Raw genomic sequence first — 18738 nt, forward strand, 5'->3', positions numbered from 1 at the left:
TTTTCCCCGTAGTGAAATACTGTATGATGTTTGTATTCAAATCAGATAAACCATGCAATATTTCAATGTTCTATCCCTAACAATGAATGGAAATTATTACAGAGCGCATGTTACTGAAAATCGGACTCTTAAAAGTGGGAAAATATAAGTGTTTTAAAGGAGTTACCAACGAAATCGTAGATCATCTCTACAAAGGAATGTCAATTTGAGGGCGTTGTTTACATCCAAATAACCACAAAAATGGAGTAGTTTTGTTTAGTTTAGTAGGGAAAAAAAGGATCAGGAGGGACACTCAAGTCCCCATCAAGGACCCTATAGGAGAGAGAAAAAATTGAAGACACAAACACTCAGACCAAATTACAATGCTTAAAGGAGGGCGGGGCAGGGCGGGCGGGGTCATTGGGGGGTGGGGCACTTGCCTCCCAGCACCGTGATAAACCTTAAAAGGCATAGCTGATGGTTTTTCGACATCCTCTAATCAGGTCAATGTTTATGTTACATTGAATAGTTACACTTGTACCTTTCCATTGATGTAAGGCACATTGTATTATTTTCTTTTGGTACTCGGTAAAACTTGTTCAAACCTAGCACTTTTGAGCAATGAATTTGCTCTTTTCGCAAACATTCCTAAGCCCTCACGTGACTGGAGGTCACCTTGTGATGCACATGTGCGGTTGAGGAAAATTTCGATAAGGCTGTTGTTCACTTCAGAACTAACACTATGCCGATACCCACTTCAGCACTATCATGCCGGTACGACACACTTGCCGTGCAGTTAGTATTCTGGGTGATCTTTTCTTTACATTGTTTAATAAGAATAACACTACTATGTTTGCAGCCACTCTGAATATGTCTCTCTCCTCCAGAACTCCGAAGAGCAGAGGAACGGTCATCAATGATCAGAAACTACGAATTAACGCTGTTTCTGATCCGCTTCACGCTCAGAGAGAGACATTGTTACTCGTCATCGTGGTTGCAACTCCAAACAATTCTAATCACTCGTAATAACTTACGAACTATAGAAATGATCCTTGGAAGTATAGTAGTAAAGATTCAATAGGCGTAAAATATGAAGCTATCGTTTAAAGATGTACTTTTCCCCGTAGTGAAATACTGTATGATGTTTGTATTCAAATCAGATAAACGATGCAATATTTCAATGTTCTATCCCTAACAATGAATGGAAATTATTACAGAGCGCATGTTACTGAAAATCGGACTCTTAAAAGTGGGAAAATATAAGTGTTTTAAAGGAGTTACCAACGAAATCGTAGATCATCTCTACAAAGGAATGTCAATTTGAGGGCGTTGTTTATATCCAAATAACCACAAAATGGAGTAGTTTTGTTTAGTTTAGTAGGGGGAAAAAAAGGATCAGGAGGGACACTCAAGCCCCCATCAAGGACCCTATAGGAGAGAGAAAAAATTGAAGACACAAACACTCAGACCCAACTACAATGCTTAAAGGAGGGCGGGGCGGGCGGGCGGGGTCATTGGGGGTTGGGGCACTTGCCTCCCAGTACCGTGATAAACCTTAAAAGGCACAGCTGTTGGTTTTTCGACATCCTCTAATCAGGTCAATGTTTATGTTACATTGAATATTTACACTTGTACCTTTCCATTGATGTAAGGCACATTGTATTATTTTCTTTTGGGACTCGGTGAAACTTGTTCAAACCTAGCACTTTTGGGCAATGAATTTTGCTCTTTTCGCAAAAATTCCTAAGCTCTCACGTGACTGGAGGTCACCTTGTGACGCACATGTGCGGTTGAGGAAAATTTCGATAAGGCTGTTGTTCACTTCAAAACTAACACTATGCCGATACCCACTTCAGCACTATCATGCCGGTACGACACACTTGCCGTGCAGTTAGTATTTTGGGTGATCCTTTCTTTACATTGTTTAATAAGAAGAACACTACTATGTTTGCAGCCACTCTGAATATGTCTCTCTCCTCCAGAACTCCGAAGAGCAGAGGAACGGTCATCAATGATCAGAAACTACGAATTAACGCTGTTACTGATCCGCTTCACGCTCAGAGAGAGACATTGTTACTCGTCATCGTGGTTGCAACTCCAAACAATTCTAATCACTCGTAATAACTTACGAACTATAGAAATGATCCTTGGAAGTATAGTAGTAAAGATTCGATAGGCGTAAAATATGAACCTATCGTTTAAAGATGTACTTTTCCCCGTAGTGAAATACTGTATTATGTTTGTATTCAAATCAGATAAACGATGCAATATTTCAATGTTCTATCCTTAACAATGAATGGAAATTATTACAGAGCGCATGTTACTGAAAATCGGACTCTTAAAGTGGGAAATATAGGTGATTTAAAGGAGTTATCAACGAAATTGTATATTAGCTGCCGTATTTGCTGGTAGGCGTTCCACTTTTAGGGCGGAGTTTCATATGCAAATCAAACATTTTTATACATCTCAAAAAATTAGCTACGATATTGTTCTATATTAAGCAAGTACGTCAGATAGAAGACTTCTTCCGATCTTAGAGTTATGTCCACCCATATAAGAAAATATTAATAAGTTATCTGAAATGTCTTTAGAAAAGTTAGCATCATGGCATCAAGTTGAGAGGTTTTACGTAACACTGTCATTGAGTACAAATTTAAATAAATCCCACTCAATTATTGCAATGTTGGTGAATGTTTTGTGTCAAGATTTTTGCTTTCTCATTTTTTGGCATATTGCAGGTAAGTTTTAGGATTAACAAGGTAAAATGATGAAGTAATGTAACAAAATACAATTATAATATGCATTAAACACGAAAGTTAAAATTGACAAGTTGGGCGGAGAAAGATTTATCGCACGCAGACTACACGCATATTACAGATTATCAGTATCCTGTATATGCAGCACTGTAGTACAAAGGCAAAACATAGCGGACGTCAAGACGAACACGTATAGGAAAACCAAATCAGCATTTGCTAGTTCCACGAAAGGTTTTAGCAAGGTTGTTAGAGCAAGTAAGTTTTATTACTTCATGTTCTGTTTTGGTTTTGCCTCTTGCCTCTTCACACTTCTTTGAATTCACCAGTAAAATAATTCAAAGCTGAAGGGGTAAATTCTAAAATACAACGCATTTCACTCATTAAATTTATTTGTGGACATATATAGCCTAGGCCTAGTGAACGTCGGCGAGGAAGCCCAGAAACCGACGCCTAACAATACAGTACTTACCGGTTAGGCCTACACTTATGTTATATACCAGTCTGTGAGTCACACTCGAAGTCATATGAGTAACACTGGTTGACCAAGCGTTAGGCTTAGGCTAAGTAAGGCTCGAGTCAGTGTTCTGACTACCTTTCATCGATTATAGTTTTATAATCGTCTTAAGTATTGTCACAACCTGAAAGCAATGATTCGTGGTTTTTTTTTTTCTTTTTTTGTCTGTCATCCATGAAAACTGTAGTAGGGGCCTAGGCCTAAAGTGAGGAGTTTTGTATTAAAACACTACTACTTGGGTTTGAAAAGTAACAAAAATGCTTCAAAACTGGGGTCCATGGTAACAGGGTCCCCAGGGGGTAGTTGAAAAGTCTTGGGGATGAATTGAGAAGAAAGGGAGGATGGAAGGGGAGGGGCGAGGGGGAGGCCTTACTATCTAATTGAATGTGCATTCAGTGTTGTAAAGGATATATCTAATTGAGAAACATAGAAGACTGGCCATAACACATCACAGCAATTTATGTCTCAAATTACCCAAGCAAAATCCTGATATTAAGGCCCTTGTTCAAGAGCATCAAGCTCAAATTCGCATTATCATTAATCATTGAAAGAACACTTGTGACCTACTGTTATTCCATATCCAATGATTACAGATAACAATGAATATTTTATTTTGTGTTTTGTGGAGTGAAATCGTAAGAGATACCATGAACATTGATTGGCATGTAATGTTCGCTGTTACAGTATGTGAAAGAAAGTGATTGAAAAATATATCGACATGTTTTATAGAAATATTTGGGAAGGGAGAATAAGAAAACAGTTTTCACTAAGGTGGGGAATCTTAGAGAAATGGTCGATCAGCATGGATATATAGACCAAGGTTGTTAGACTTGCCAAACCACTCTAGGCCTAGGCCAAGTTGAGTCAGGAGTCATCAATAAAAACTTAGGCCTACCTTTCTGATATGATAATCATACAATGTTACTAGATCATTAAGAATACCTGTGCTCATTGTATGTTAGAAATATTGTAGTTGCAACTGGAAATTCAGTGTGTTCTTTAATTTTGATTGTTTTGTCTGGCCATTGCTTAAAGAATTAGTTTTAAAACCAAACTTGTAAGATGGAATACTAATATTGATTAAAAGAGAGTAGTTTGCCAGCTTCTGTTATGTGGTCTGCTTAGTGTGTAAAAAAAAAATTGATAAATGGTTGGCTGCTTTTTAGTAATGAAACAGAGTGAATATTTAGTTCCGTCTTCTACTATATTCTCCTGGAAGGTGATATCTGTTGTGCTCCACTTTCTAAGCAGACTCTGATAGAGTTGTTTGGCTTTCGTGCCCAGGCTCTTGATCTTGGGTAACTTTTCTTAAAAAGCCTTATGTATATACCTGAGCAGTTTCTTTCAAAATAAAAAAAAGTTGAAGGAAAAGGAACAGAAGATGCTATAAATGTATTCTTTTGATCTTACTTGAGAAAGCTGTTGATTCTAGAAGATCTCAGCCAGTGGCGTAGCCAGACTTTTCCATCTGGGGGGGGGGGCAAATGGGGGGGGCAAAGGGTCTGATTGGTGGGGCAGACTAAGCTAGTACAAAAGACATACCAAACAGTTTGCATGACAAACTGTGGCAAATCGGGTATTGTGTCAGCAATGTAGGGTACAGATGGTCACTCTAGTTAGCTGACGTTTTATGTTATTTCCACATAGGTATTATTAACGATAAAACAGATCACTGAAAAAGTCATCGATAATTCTCTTTAAAAATCTGAATAGACTATGCTCTTTCTGTCAGTATTCAAAGATGATCAGCATGATATCTGACTTGCCTGGGAGTGTAACCACCCCCCCCCCAATCAACAAAAGATGTTATCATTCCCCCTTTGGGCCCTTCTTTTGCACTGTCTAGGGCTCACTCAAACAGTCTAGCGAAGGTTAATTCACCTATTCTGATGACTGTCTGCGAACTTATCGACGAATTTCGCGCCCTATGATAAGGTGACCATATTTTCGTGACTGAAATCGGGGACATTTATTGCGTGACTGATATGGGGGAGAGGTTTAAGGGAAGGGGCTGTCCCCCTCCCCTTTGGAAAATTTTCAAGTGCCTACGGTGCTTAGATGTAAAATGGTGATACTTTGAAGCACTTTTTAAATCAATTTTATTTTCAAAAATGTAGCTTTTTCTTAAATGAAATCCACTTACTTGACGTGGTTCTTTGAGAGCTTGTGATTTGCTCATGCTCACACTATAAGTTTCGTTGTGTCGCCGTAGTTGCCATTTATACGGTCGAAAGAGTGCTAGGCTAGATCGATCTAGCATATTTTTAACAGTGTTTCCACTTTACACTGGGCCCACCTGAAATACTGGTTATAAGTTCCGTTCTGCGACTGCACACTTGACTAAATTTTGCTTTTACAATTATTTTACTAATAATGTGGGATATTTTCGAAATTCCTGAACATTTTGACGAATCGGGGACATTTTCGGGGACACTTGTTCATCGGGGACAGCACACTGTAATCGGGGACTGTCCCCGAAAATCGGGGACGTCTGGTCACCTTACCGGGCCTATGAGCTCAATACGGAAACACAAACGTATATACTAGGCTGTTCTGTGTTGAATGTACCTAACCCAAGAAACACAGCGCAATTGGTCGCGTAGGCGTAGCAAAACTTGTTGTAAGTTTCAATCAAAATGTAAATTGTTTCTAAATACTGTGATATTCATTCTGCCATACACGTCACTCACGTGTGAATCATTTCGGAACACAATCCAGAGATCAGGGATAATCATGTGAACATAAACTGAACGTAGCCTCCGCTTGTGAGTGCCGCGGAGACCGTTTAATTAAATTGCCAACCCGTTTCCACATTTGACAATACAGAGACAGTGGCATTTTTTGCACTGCTGCTTGGGTCAAATTCTTTTTCAAGGCAATGTTCCCATGGAAGTGATTTTTATTTTGGCCACCCAATTTCGCAGATAGAGAATTAGGTAAAAGATTAAGAATAAAAATTGCATAAAAACCATGGTAATATGCACATAGGCCCAGCAACATATTTAGTGTGCATTCAAGTTTTTTTTTTCTCAGTCAATAATTCCATTTGGGGGGGCAAGTGGGGGGGGCGAGCATTTCAACTGGGGGGCTCCTGCCACCCCCGCTGGCTACGCCACTGATCTCAGCTCTTCATCAATAATAACAATGAAACTGAAATTTACTGTGATCTCTTGTGAGGTAGTATAGTGTCATGTAAAATGATGATCATTAATTTGTTTGCTAAAACCTACTGCCAGAAACTCTGGAATCGGTGAAAAGAGTTACAGTAGTTGCAACTTGCAATATATACTAGGTACCACTTAGGACTAGGCTTCAGTACATAGTGAACAGAGAGTTAGCCAAGGCTCACAAGAATAGTGATAGTATCAATCATAGATGTTTTTCCCAAATGTTGCATGTAATTAATGGGAAAAAAGCAAATTTTCTTTCTTTTTGTGGGGTAGGGGAAAATACACACTTGTGCATCACAGACTTTATAGTCATTGCAAATAATTTATTGTCATTTACAAGTTGATGTTACTGTACTGAATGAGAGAAAACATTTGTCTGTTGTTCCATGTTACAAAACATTGCAGTAAAATAAATTTCCTTATACCCCTGTTTCTTATTCTCTGTCCAGGCCAGCGCTAATAAACTGAATCATGGATAAGGCAGCAAGCGCTACATTACAACAAGGAGATGGTTCTCGCTTCCCTCAAATCGACTTGAGTAATAAACTGATCATTAAGGCTCAGCTGGGTGACGATATCCGTCGAATTCCGATTCACAATGAAGACATAACGTACGATGAACTGGTCCTGATGATGCAGAGAGTCTTTCGGGGAAACCTAAACAGTAACGATGAAGTGGTTATCAAATACAAAGATGAAGGCAAGTTCAGTTTCATTACGTAGGTATAGTAATAACCAACCAACTGCACCTGGGTGTGAGTCAGGAAATGTCCGCAGGGCCATAGGAAATGTTGGTACGGATCTGTTACATTAGAAATGTGAATGAAAACATGTGGAGTCTAGTGTACTTCTCTCTCTTTTCAGTTTGATCAATTTGTACAAACACTAATGTTTGAATAACTGTACGTACAATATCTCATGGGATTACACCAGGATTGTGTATTTTCTTCAATGAATTATTAGAAGCAAGCATCTACTTGGAAGCATTCAAGCTTACGGTGGATCACATTACCATGTTTGAACAATACATATTAAAACAGAACTTTATCTTACCTCTTCTCAGGTGGCTGTTGGCATTTGTGTCATGTCATTCGGTACAGAAGCCCTGGGTTCAGTTTGCAACATTTATAGTTTCACTTATTATCAGTACATGACATGTTCTGTTTCATTGATTAAACAGTGTACATTAAGATAGAGTGCAAAGCATACATAGGCTGCTAAATGACATGTACCTCTCACACGTTGGCAACAGTTTTAGTGCAAATGGTCAAACTAGGTTATTTCTGCGTGCAACAGTTACACCAGTCATGTCACAAAGGTTGCAACCCACCACCCCCTTATAAGAAGAAATTAGAATGATACACTTTAGTATTGTGATGTACTTAAAAAACATTGTAGCATACATACAATGATCAAAGTACTCCTCTCCCTACTGTACATGTTGACTTGGCATGCAAACTCACATTTAGTAGACAAACAATGTATTCACAAAAAAGAGCTTCATGGATACTATATCAACAGTATATATACAACTGGTGTTCTATCAAGTAGGAACCTGATAAAATGGACAGAGCCATTTGAAGTACAGTACATACTTTTTCTGAGGTACTTACTTTTAGCCAAATATGTAAACTATTAACAGTAAAATATACAGTTCATGCGACACTGTGTCGCTAAAACAAGAGAAGTCAATAGCAAAGAGTCGGGGAATTGGGGCAATTATTACTCATGTACTAATCATGCCTTGTTTATACTTATAATCAGTCCAACATGTTTCTGTTGTCTTCCATAGATGGTGACCTTATAACAATATTTGATAGCTCCGATCTCTCATTCGCCATTCAGTGCAGCAGGATTCTCAAATTAACATTATTTGGTGAGTAAACATACTTTACATATATACTGTATTAAGTAGTGTAAAGACATAGCAGAAACTCAAGATTTATACTGTACCATCCAGTGCAGAAATGCAAACCTCAGAAATCCATACCTTAGTATTCTTAAAATTCATTTTAATATTGGTGAGTATTAGATTTTTACATAATGCGGCAGAAATGCAAACCACATTTAGTATTCAACTGTGTCATTCAGTTTAGCAGTGTTCCCATGATAACATTATTTGGTGATTATTAATAAAAACTTAACAGTTTTTTGGAAGGAACAGAAAATGTTTTAAACCACGGAAAATCTTTAAGGGTAGCCTGCAGAACGGATGGTTGTGAGTTTTCAGGTACTTAGATCATACCCACCCACTCTGTGCACTGAAATGACTTATTGAAGCTATCAGAGTTAATAGTAACTTGTAAATATGTACTAGCTGTTACTGGGTTTCCTGTTCCAATAATTTATACACTTGACTTTCATGTCATGCTTTAAAGCACTTGTACTGACAGAATGAACAGAATGAGTATCATGTTTCTATCAGATAAAGGTCAGGAACTGGTCATACTGTCAGTATGAGTGCTTTGAAGCACAATGAGAGAGGACAGTATAGAGTTGAATTAAAATTAAAAAATTATTCCCACTGGATGTCCACAATAGTGACAATTCATTAATCATCATATCCTAGATCATTGTAGAGAACTTTAACTGTACGAGAATAAATACAAAATACAGTCGTTATGACCTCATGTTAACATGAATAATACCAAGTAACCAATTGTAACGTTTCAGCAGACAAAATTCAAATTTATTAGTGTTTTGGCATTAAATGAGAAGAGCACCCCCCCCCCCCAAAATAAACAAGCATATATTGTGCCAATTTCCAAAAGTTGGGATGTATTAAAATTTCTATATAGTATGTTAAGAGTTTTGTAACGCTATATGTACAGTTACGTACAGAACTATGCACAGTATAAACTAAGTAAATTTAAGATTGTCTGCTCAACGGGGTAATTTTATTGCTGATTGGTAAAATTTGTAGGTATTTTCTTCATCTGATTACCAACTAATCCATTGAGGTGGGAGGAGAAACCTCTCTAAGTTCTTGTCTGTTTGAAAATTTACAAGCCTTTTTTTACAAAATTTACAGTAACGCCTGAAACATACTTTTATTTTTAATTTTCTTGTTTGATGGTCTTCTTACATCTGCTGTACTGCATTTCAACAATATTTTTCCTATATGGTTGACTTTTCTTTCTGTTTGTGATTTGCAAATACAGTCAATGGACAACCACAGCCTTTGGAAAGCGATCAAGTCAAACACCTACGGAGAGAACTTCAAGCCATTAGGAATCAAGTCAACACGTTACTAGATAATTTAGAACCTCCCCAAGCCCAACCATCAGCTGAAGTCGTTTCTGTGCAAAATGTGTCCTCATCGCACGAGGGCAGAGTCGAGGGTCCTCAGGTGGGCATGTTCGACCCCATGAAGCCCCAAGAAGATGCCTCGGTCATTTCAAGCTTTGGTGTAAATACTAACGAAGGTAAGTTTTATTTAAGACTGATTGTGACTCTGTTGTTTTAAACTTGCACAGAGCTAATTTGCACAGATTTTGAAAACTTATAAATGTAGTAATTAGTGGGAATTAGAGGAGGGGCTTAATTTGGGATTAGTATTGATATAGACTAGTGTTTACACAGGTCCAAAAGTTAGGAATCGGGTACCCTAGAGCCGTTACCCGTCGGTTATCCGGGTACTTGAAAAAATTTTACCCTCGTGTATCGCGATTTTCAAGAAATTACATAAATGGATGCTATACTAAATGGATTATATTCTCCACTGACAATGTTTTCATGTTCAAATAGGTGTAAGATAAGTTATAAAACCTTCCTCAATAATTTGAATTCAGGGATGTAAGTCTTCCGTATTTTTACGGAAATCCGGTTTTTTTTTTTCAGGGATGTAAGTCTTCCGTATTTTTACGGAAATCCATTTTTTTTTTAATTCCAATAAAGTTCCACAAAATTGTACAAATATCAAAGACACAACGCGGCAAACATGCCTGGCCCGTTGCAGCAAGCTAACTTCAATTTTCACTCATCGATCAACCAAAATACCATTTCCTGTTACACATCGCATTGCACTGTACAACATTGTGTGTGCCATGTGAACATCGTTGCGTACGTGCGAACTTCAAATCGCCATAGCTCATTTCTGTCGTTGAAAAACCTTGCCTAATTCACGTTGATTCGTAACTGCGGGTGCTCGACATAAGTTTGGGAAATAACGCTTGTGATATTTGTGAGCGGCTAAATCTACGGGATACGCATATGATAGTCGATATTCGTGATCGCTTTCAAATGTGAGACTGTTTTTTATTCCGGATTTCGCTGCGACGTATTCGTTACTTGGAGCTAGCCTAACATAACGATAGTGTGTAAGTAGTCAGAACTAGGGGTATGATGTGTTAGCGCTAATACTTTTGAGCTAGCCTAACATAACGATAGTGCGTAAGTATTCAGAGCTAGGAGTAGGATGCGTTAGCACGACATTCCCCCGGTTTCTCCGAATAGTTTTCCGGTTTTTTTTTTTGGCTGCACTTACATCCCTGTGAATTGCTTTTGTTTCTTTCATAAACTTGTTAATAACTGGGTACTGATTACCCCGTGCAAACACTAATATTAACAACATATCTCTGGTTTATGTTGTATTATTATTGTTGTTGATTATCTCCGAATCAGAAACTGATGTGAATAAAACTCATTTTGAGATATGGTAGGAATTGAAGTAATGAGGATGCTTCATTACTGAAGAGAATTTAGCAAGCCTTTAGTAAACAGGAAACAAGGCTAAGGAAGCTAAGAACTTAAAATTATTTGCAATCTCATTCTTTTCTCTCCCTTTCTTTGTTAATGAACTCCAGCGGGTATCAAACATTCTTAGTGAAGTAAAACATGAGTAATATAAGGTGCTACAGGTCTCAAGGACTCTTTAAGCATACTGTACACTTCTTCTTTAAAGTTTACAGATTGGTTTAAGAGATAACTTGTGGCACTTTATTAATTTTGTAGTCCCTCTATGAGTGTGATATATTTTTAAGTCATTTCATGAACAGTCCAAGTCCCAACGTGTCATGAAACTTCTGTCGTCTACAGGTGAACCAGAGAGGGCAGCGTCCCCGTCAGACAGCATCTCCAGCCATGGGTCATCGAAACACCAACAGAGACCCCCTGCTCAGTATGCATCCCCCCATCATCAAGCCACCGATCCATCACAAGCAAACTCGGCGGCCCCTACCGCCCCCTCCCAACAGCAGCAGCAGCAGCAACAACAACCTGCATATGGTATGTACTTTGTGTATTACTCTGGTATTTGTAAATATTGTTCGAACACAGCAATTTGCAAACTGTATATTATCATCTAAACAGGCAGAAATTGATTTGCTGAGAACACCACACCCTGCCCCCTCCCCCTCAATGGAGAAGCATTGCAGGCCTGGAAGAGAAACTGGAGAGGTAGCATGTTAGCCAGACTAACCAGTGCACCAGTTCATTTGAAATTCACTTGGTCTGTTGATAACGGATGAAACAGTGGCTTTGTAACAACAAGCCGTCTCCTTTCGATGAGTGTTCAGAGAATAACGAGGCAGAGTGTAAAACTCAGTAAAAGTGTTGATATTTGGTTTTGAAAATAGCAGCACTTTATATTCTCATTTTAGTTAAATGTCTGTTTTGGTTAACTCACTATACAGTTTGTGCTTGTGTATTTGGTAGAGTTTGGGAGGTTCAGTTGTATACACAACCAGTTCATGTAAAAGTAACAGTTTATAACAAATTTTGGAATGCCTTTCTTTACATCACAAAGATCATTTTCCAATTGCCCCTTCCCCTGCATCCTCCAACCCATGGGTGTGTGGGGGAGATGGCTGGTTGGTAGTTATTCACCTGATGTATGTATAATTTACTATTAAGGGTGTGACCTAACGGATATTTCGCTAACCGTTTAACCGGATCGCCGCCGGTCTGGTTAAACGCTTAAACGCCGTTTTCCGATCGAGGCTTTTTCGACGCACGGTCACTCAACTTTTAATGAAAATAGGACATTATGAGTACAATAATTAAGGGTTTTTGCCAACAGGTAGCAATTCAGGCAACAAGACGACGATCAATGTATGTTAATTAGTAATAATTACTAATTTGGCCCAATAATATTGCGAACATTTCGTGTAATAATTGCTGAAAAGAATAACACACATGATCAGTATTCGTGGTCTTCAGAAGTTCAGATCACTGAATTTATATAACTCGGCCTTCGGCAACATCGTAACTTTTGAAAAAAAAACAATATATTTGTCTATCTATCACAAGATTTTAAGCAAAAACTCGCCTAACTTAGCAAACTTACCCACCTTTCCTGCTTACTCATTAAAAGCCATGTTTAGAAACAAATTACGCACGCATGTGTTGTGCGATGGGTTGTAAAAATCAAGTTGAAACTGGTTTGAGCAGCCTCCGATTTCAGTGACGTCACGTGCCATACAGTACTTTACATTTGATACAAAAGTTACTTCAACAACAGCTTCCCAAAATTTGTGTCGCAATAGGTTCAGTTTTAACCGCGCAGCATGCACAGTACCATTCATAATTTGCATATTACACCAAAATTTACACTCGGCGTCCAGATGGCGGGAAAATGTACCATCGTGTTCAATGTGTTGTGTCGTTCCCATGGTGCGATGAACTTGGGCAAGTTCGAATGTCGATGACCTACTTATGTTCTGTGACCAATTCAGTGGGAATTATGTGTGTAAAATCTCGGGTTTTTCCACGTGTTATATATATAGAAGTTTTACGTAAGCGGAGCGAATTTTTGGGCGGCTCGTTGATTGTGAGGAAGCACTTATCTAAGCATCAATATTTGTGAAAAATATCGTAAGGTTTTTCAGATATTTTCTTTGAATGTCCCCTCCATATATCTCTCTTTCTCCGTCCACTCAAAGCTCGACATTTACGCTAATTAGGGGAAAAATTATCGTAATTATCGAAATATCACGATAATTTTTGAACTCTTTATTGTGACGGTTAAAAGCTAATATCGCCCGCAATGCATGCACAGTATAATACCATGTGTGAAAAAAATTGCTGTACACGTGCGGACCTGAGAGAGCAAACTGGCCTTGTGTTGTTATTGTTATTACGGTACTTTCTAGAACGACCATTTGCGTCTTTTTGGGGGTCAACATACTTTCACACGGGATTTCACCATGCCATTGATCGATGTACATGTTCGGGTGATATATGTCGCAAATATAAACTGAGAAAACGAATTGACGACACTATCATGAGTTCATGAATATCGGCCTACTACTATAATTATATTGGACACATTATTCATGCCTAAAACATCGTTTTCTGTTTTTTATTGATAGTTTGCAGTACATTACTCAGTACTTTACATATTTTTAAATAATTTTCATGTTTAAAATGTATTTGAATTTTTTTTTAATTTTCCGTTTATACGGTTTGTGATTTTCTAAACGGATAGTGCATTTGCGGCCGGTAAAACGGTTAACCATTTAAACGGTCACACCCTTATTTACTATAGCATAACACATATAGGCTATCGTTGTCATGCACAGAAATTGTATGGTTAATTTTTTGCAGGTACTGCCCAGCAAGCACCTACATCACAACAAGGGTATGGATATCAACAGCAGGGCATGCCACAAGCTCACCAGCAAGGCACATCACAGCAGCAGCAGTACCCTGCATCTTCTAACTATGGAGGATACCCAGGGTACACTCCAGCATCTCAAACTGGAGGTTATAGTCAACAGCAGCCTACTGCTCAACAACAACAAGCTTATGGGGCATATGGCCAGCAATTGCCACAGCAAGTACCCCAACAGCCACAACAAGTACCCCAACAGCCACAACAAGTACCCCAACAGCCACAACAAGTACCCCAACAACAGGGTTACGGCATGCCAGGTCAGGCCGGGAATCCTTACACACGGCCCTCGTATGGTAGGCCAGGTGTAGGGCACCAACAACCGGGACCTGGCTATAAATGAGTATTGAGTATGATAGAGATTCTTAGTATTGTCATTGAGAAGGAAGTAACATATTGATTAAATGAAGTATGCTAATTAATTACCCAGACAACTACCCAGAGAGGTAGTACAAAGTTGGCTAAAAACTGTAGGTATTCATCCAGTTCAAAGTACATGGTATATTGGGGCTGACAATATTAAAAAAAATGAATAATGATAGGAAAAATGAATAGCTGGAATTTGCGGTATCAAGGCAGCTATTATGTGCGATATTTCGGATAACCTTTTTTTTTTTTTTTCATGCTATTTTCATTTTATAAATAAAATCCTGTGTACAGTGTAGGCAATGCTATTCTTTTAGCATTTCGTTTCTGAAACTGAAGAAGTCCAATCTTGAAGGGGAAAAAAAATTGTGTGATTAATACTAAATTGAAAATGTTTCTGTATGACAAAATATTTAAAAATTTGTCTGAATTATTAGTCACTTGCTAGGCAGCGGCATACCAGCTCCGGAATGGTGCACCCCTGGATCCAAACTGGTGCCAGCAGGGTTGAGGTCCCAAATTTCCTCAGGTACTAGTTAAGTCCGAGGCTGGTTGAATTGCTGCACCTATACGTATTAATGTGTCAGTCCTCTCCTGCTCGTTGAGTAGCCTTCATTCGGCCAAAGCATCTACAAGGATGCCTGGGTTGGATCAGTTGCGATCTTGTTTTGATTGATTGCCTGTAGATTTGGTAAAGTTATCTGGCACTTGACAACAAGCATGCAAAGAGCTACATTAAAGAAAATTGCTGATATTGGAAAGATTTGAAGGAATTTTTATTTTTGAAATAGGAAATGTGCCACACATTCACTCAAAATATTTTCTTAAGTCAATTGTTTTGAACTTTGAATGCTTCATTTGCATTTGTTTCGATACATTCAAAGTGTATTCTTGTATGATGGATGAATTATGAAAAAACAAATCTTTTTCAAGGTATCCTGTCGGTCCCACACATACCCTTCACATGTACTTCATGTGTGTAATGTCATTACTTGCTGCCCTGTGTCAGGATTTGACCCAGGGTCAGAAAAAATAATAACCCCAGGTACATGTAGACAAATCACACCAGTCAATTAGCTTTTTATCCTCCAAATTTATGCATCTGAGTATTTAATGATTTGTTGCAGCAAGCTCTCGAAATGATTGTAAGTCATAATGTGATTTTTAAGAATTAATTTTGGAAAATGTTTCATGTTGTTCAGTCATATAGTATTATATTTTGATACTTGTAAGTTTAGTGGTATGTATAAGCAGTTGCATAAATATTTGCAGTTTATCTTTGCTAGCATTTACATTAGGGATTTAGCTATAATATATATATATTAATTTCACCATAAACGCACTAATTTCTCCTCAATAATTCTAAATCTTGTGTAACAGTTATTAATTGAACCAATGATTCAAATATTTTATAAAGTTCTAAACTTAGTATTCTTTGGTGTTGGGGACAAATTTAACATAAAGATAACCTTGAGTAATAAAGGGGTGCTAGATTTCAAATATTTTGATAGAAAAATTAGTTAAACTTGTCAAAGGAATGAATTGTTCAGAAAGAATAAAAAAATTCCCATCGTTAATTTTGTGAAAACGACAATGACACTGTAATACAGAAACATGTATTTCCATACTGATTTAAGTAATATAAAGACTACCTTGGAATATTGCAGCTGTTCATAGCAGTATAAAGGTCAAACTTGAAAGTCATTGTTTCATAGTTCAAACTCAATTCTGGTCAGGTCAAAGGTCAGGTCAAGCAATGCAAACACAGTTAGCTTATATCATTCTTATGATGCATAACAATTCACTTCCATAAGGTAGATTTGCAAGAGAATGTGGGTTTTTTTTTTTTTCAAGAGCTATTTTGGTTGATGTCAATAATATCTGGGTTTGCATATAAATATATAATAAATTGTGAAATACTTCACATCAAAAATAGTTTGCATCCATTATTCTGGAAGTAGGTTGTGGTATGGCACTATGTTTTAAAGCCAAGTGGAATAATTACATAAAATTTCCCTGATTTGACTGAAGTCATTGCAATACCTTTATTGGAGAGGAAAAAAACTCACAAACTTTTTGTATTTTACGGCAATTTGGAAAATTACATCAAGTCATGACTTGTTACAACTTGTTACAAAATTGGAATGAGGGGAAAATTGGAAGATGTGAAATTTAGTCAACCATGTAAAACTGAGAGAATAAAACCCCTCTTTTTTGGCATCAGTAGCAAATTCCTGTATTTTAGCCTATGGCATGATGAAGGAGAAGTTACTTTCATTTGCAAAATACTGGGTTGGTGAATCCCTTGCATGTTCTGAAAGCCATTGCTATCTTTCAAGTGTATAAATGTATGTATGTAGGTACATTTATGTCCGTTTTGTGCTGTTACTGGACATATTGCTATTTGTTCAATGTTTGTGCTAGACCTCTTTTCTTATATATTAGTTTTTCTGTTTGTATTTTTTCTCATTCTATATACAGCTTGCTTTTTCATATGTTGTTATGTTAGATGATTTCCCTGTTTTTGCTAGAAAAACAAGGGAACATGGCAAAAGTGAGGAGGGGGAGAATTAGATTGTGGAGGGGAGGGGGTGATTGTGGAGGATGAGTTTCACACTCATAGACCCCAAAACCTGATCTTATCAAATAAGTTGGAACTCAAAGACTGGTTTACACAGCTTCGTAAGGAGCATCAATGCCAAGCAAACTTGTAACGGGTTTGGTAGAGGGTTTAGCAAAATAAAAAGTTGTGGTTATATAGCACTTCAGAGTATGAAGAGCAGTTATTACAATGTTAAGATCCGATCACTCAAACAGAGACCCCGATCTTTGGCAAGCACTCTCTCCTCTAGGCCGTCTCCCACTCTTGCTCACCCCAGCCAAGTACATCTCAAAATATGTTTACTCATATAAAACTTGTACAAAATATTTATACTCATATAAAAACTTATTCCTGCTAGATAATGGACTAGTGGTCACATTCTTCTTAAAGTCTCAAAGCCTGAGACATTTCCTATTGATGATTGAATTATTAACACCATATTTCAGCAAACCTTATCTGCTTAATTATTCGTCGACTAACAATTTTTTTTACATTTCTTTGTTGTCCAGTTAAATGTTTATAGATGTATTGTCATTCATGCAAAATTGCCATGTAGCTTGTAGATTTCTATTAATTATGCAAATGAGATGAAAAGAAAGCAAAATTAGGGAAGCAAAGATGCATTTTTTTTTTGTATATTTTGTTTAACTTTTATATTGGAGGAATGGGTTGAGTTGTTAATGATTTTCATATATAGCTACCTAGTCATAGCTAGTTTTACCTCCCCTAGATCTGGTCTCTTTCATTGCAGCTATTAACTGGGGCAGGCTATGTGATCTTCTCATAGCAACTGGAAATTGCTCATGCCCAGTTTGTCAGCAGAAGATGGGTGGTTTTCTGTATCCATTTATGTACATGTAACACAGTTTATTTAGCAATGTAAACCCACTGTTGTTTTGGTGTGACGTGTGACGCCTTCACCATATATGATGTACGGCTGCATATACACAAGCAACTCCAGAATGGTGTGTTCAATATTATTATCAATAGTATTTAAGCGACCAATATCAAAAACTGTACACAAGTATCGCCCTGATACTTATGACCCACATATCCATGGTTACAGTCAACCGACTGGCCAGTACCACATTAGCACCCTCGGTGGTACTAAGGCACTATCTGCCTCTCTCCCACCCCCTCCCCCCCCCTTTTAATTGTTTCAGGTACAACACAAAAATAAAGTTGGGATGGCTTGATTAAGGCTTTTCAATCTTGGGGGCTACTAGGTTCTCCCCGCATCCCCTTCCCACCTCCCCCCCCCCCCCATCCCATGCCATACAAATTCCATTTGCAAATGCAGAAAAGTGTACATATCCTGCCTTAACCTTGACTGCACTAAAGTCCTAATTTCAAAGTATTGAATCAATGTCCTGTTACAGCTGCTCTCAGAATTAGAATTATTGCTATCCCAGCACCAGCTGTTGTTCTTATTGTATTAAACACACTCAATGAAATGAATCATTTGGTGCACTTGGCACTTCTTTCTGGTTACCAAATTGAGAAACTTAAAGGGGAATCAAAGTGATAAGTTTAACCAATAAGAATAAATTGAAATTTCAGACAAGATTGTACTTTTATTGACAATGTTTGTTTCTTGTGTGTTATTCAGAAAAAGAAGAGAATATGTAATAAAGACATTGAAACGATGAATTTTTTTTTATCTTCTTTGTAGATTTTGTTCAATTGCAATCTCCCCCTTAAAAGCATGACATATTTACTTGGCTACAGCCTCCCATCAC

General features: G+C 37.7%; 1 protein-coding gene and 2 non-coding genes across 5 annotated transcripts; 1 reads left to right on the plus strand and 2 right to left on the minus strand.

The window, feature by feature from the left end:
• Positions 1-837: 837 nt before the first annotated feature.
• Positions 838-1047, minus strand: LOC139963312 (small nucleolar RNA U3). Its single transcript, XR_011791548.1, has one exon. It is a non-coding gene; the product is annotated as a small nucleolar RNA U3 (small nucleolar RNA).
• Positions 1048-1932: 885 nt separating this feature from the next.
• LOC139963314 (small nucleolar RNA U3) lies at positions 1933-2142 on the minus strand. The gene has a single exon (XR_011791550.1). It is a non-coding gene; the product is annotated as a small nucleolar RNA U3 (small nucleolar RNA).
• A 431-nt stretch (positions 2143-2573) lies between these two features.
• On the plus strand, positions 2574-18649 carry LOC139963010 (uncharacterized). 3 transcript variants are annotated; one of them, XM_071963462.1, is made up of 6 exons: positions 2574-2717; positions 6869-7119; positions 8212-8295; positions 9581-9844; positions 11457-11645; positions 13965-18649. In XM_071963462.1, the coding sequence occupies exons 2-6, from the start codon at positions 6891-6893 to the stop codon at positions 14372-14374; spliced, it is 1176 nt and encodes a 391-aa protein (XP_071819563.1). In that variant the 5' UTR covers positions 2574-2717; positions 6869-6890; the 3' UTR covers positions 14375-18649. The 3 variants fall into 3 exon arrangements, with proteins under 3 accessions (XP_071819563.1, XP_071819561.1, XP_071819562.1); XM_071963460.1 differs by lacking the exon at positions 2574-2717 and adding an exon at positions 2840-2990; XM_071963461.1 differs by lacking the exon at positions 2574-2717 and adding an exon at positions 2947-3084.
• Positions 18650-18738: the final 89 nt, after the last annotated feature.

The sequence above is a fragment of the Apostichopus japonicus genome, chromosome 21 (genome assembly GCF_037975245.1).
Source record: "Apostichopus japonicus isolate 1M-3 chromosome 21, ASM3797524v1, whole genome shotgun sequence".
NCBI classification, from domain to species: domain Eukaryota; kingdom Metazoa; phylum Echinodermata; class Holothuroidea; order Aspidochirotida; family Stichopodidae; genus Apostichopus; species Apostichopus japonicus.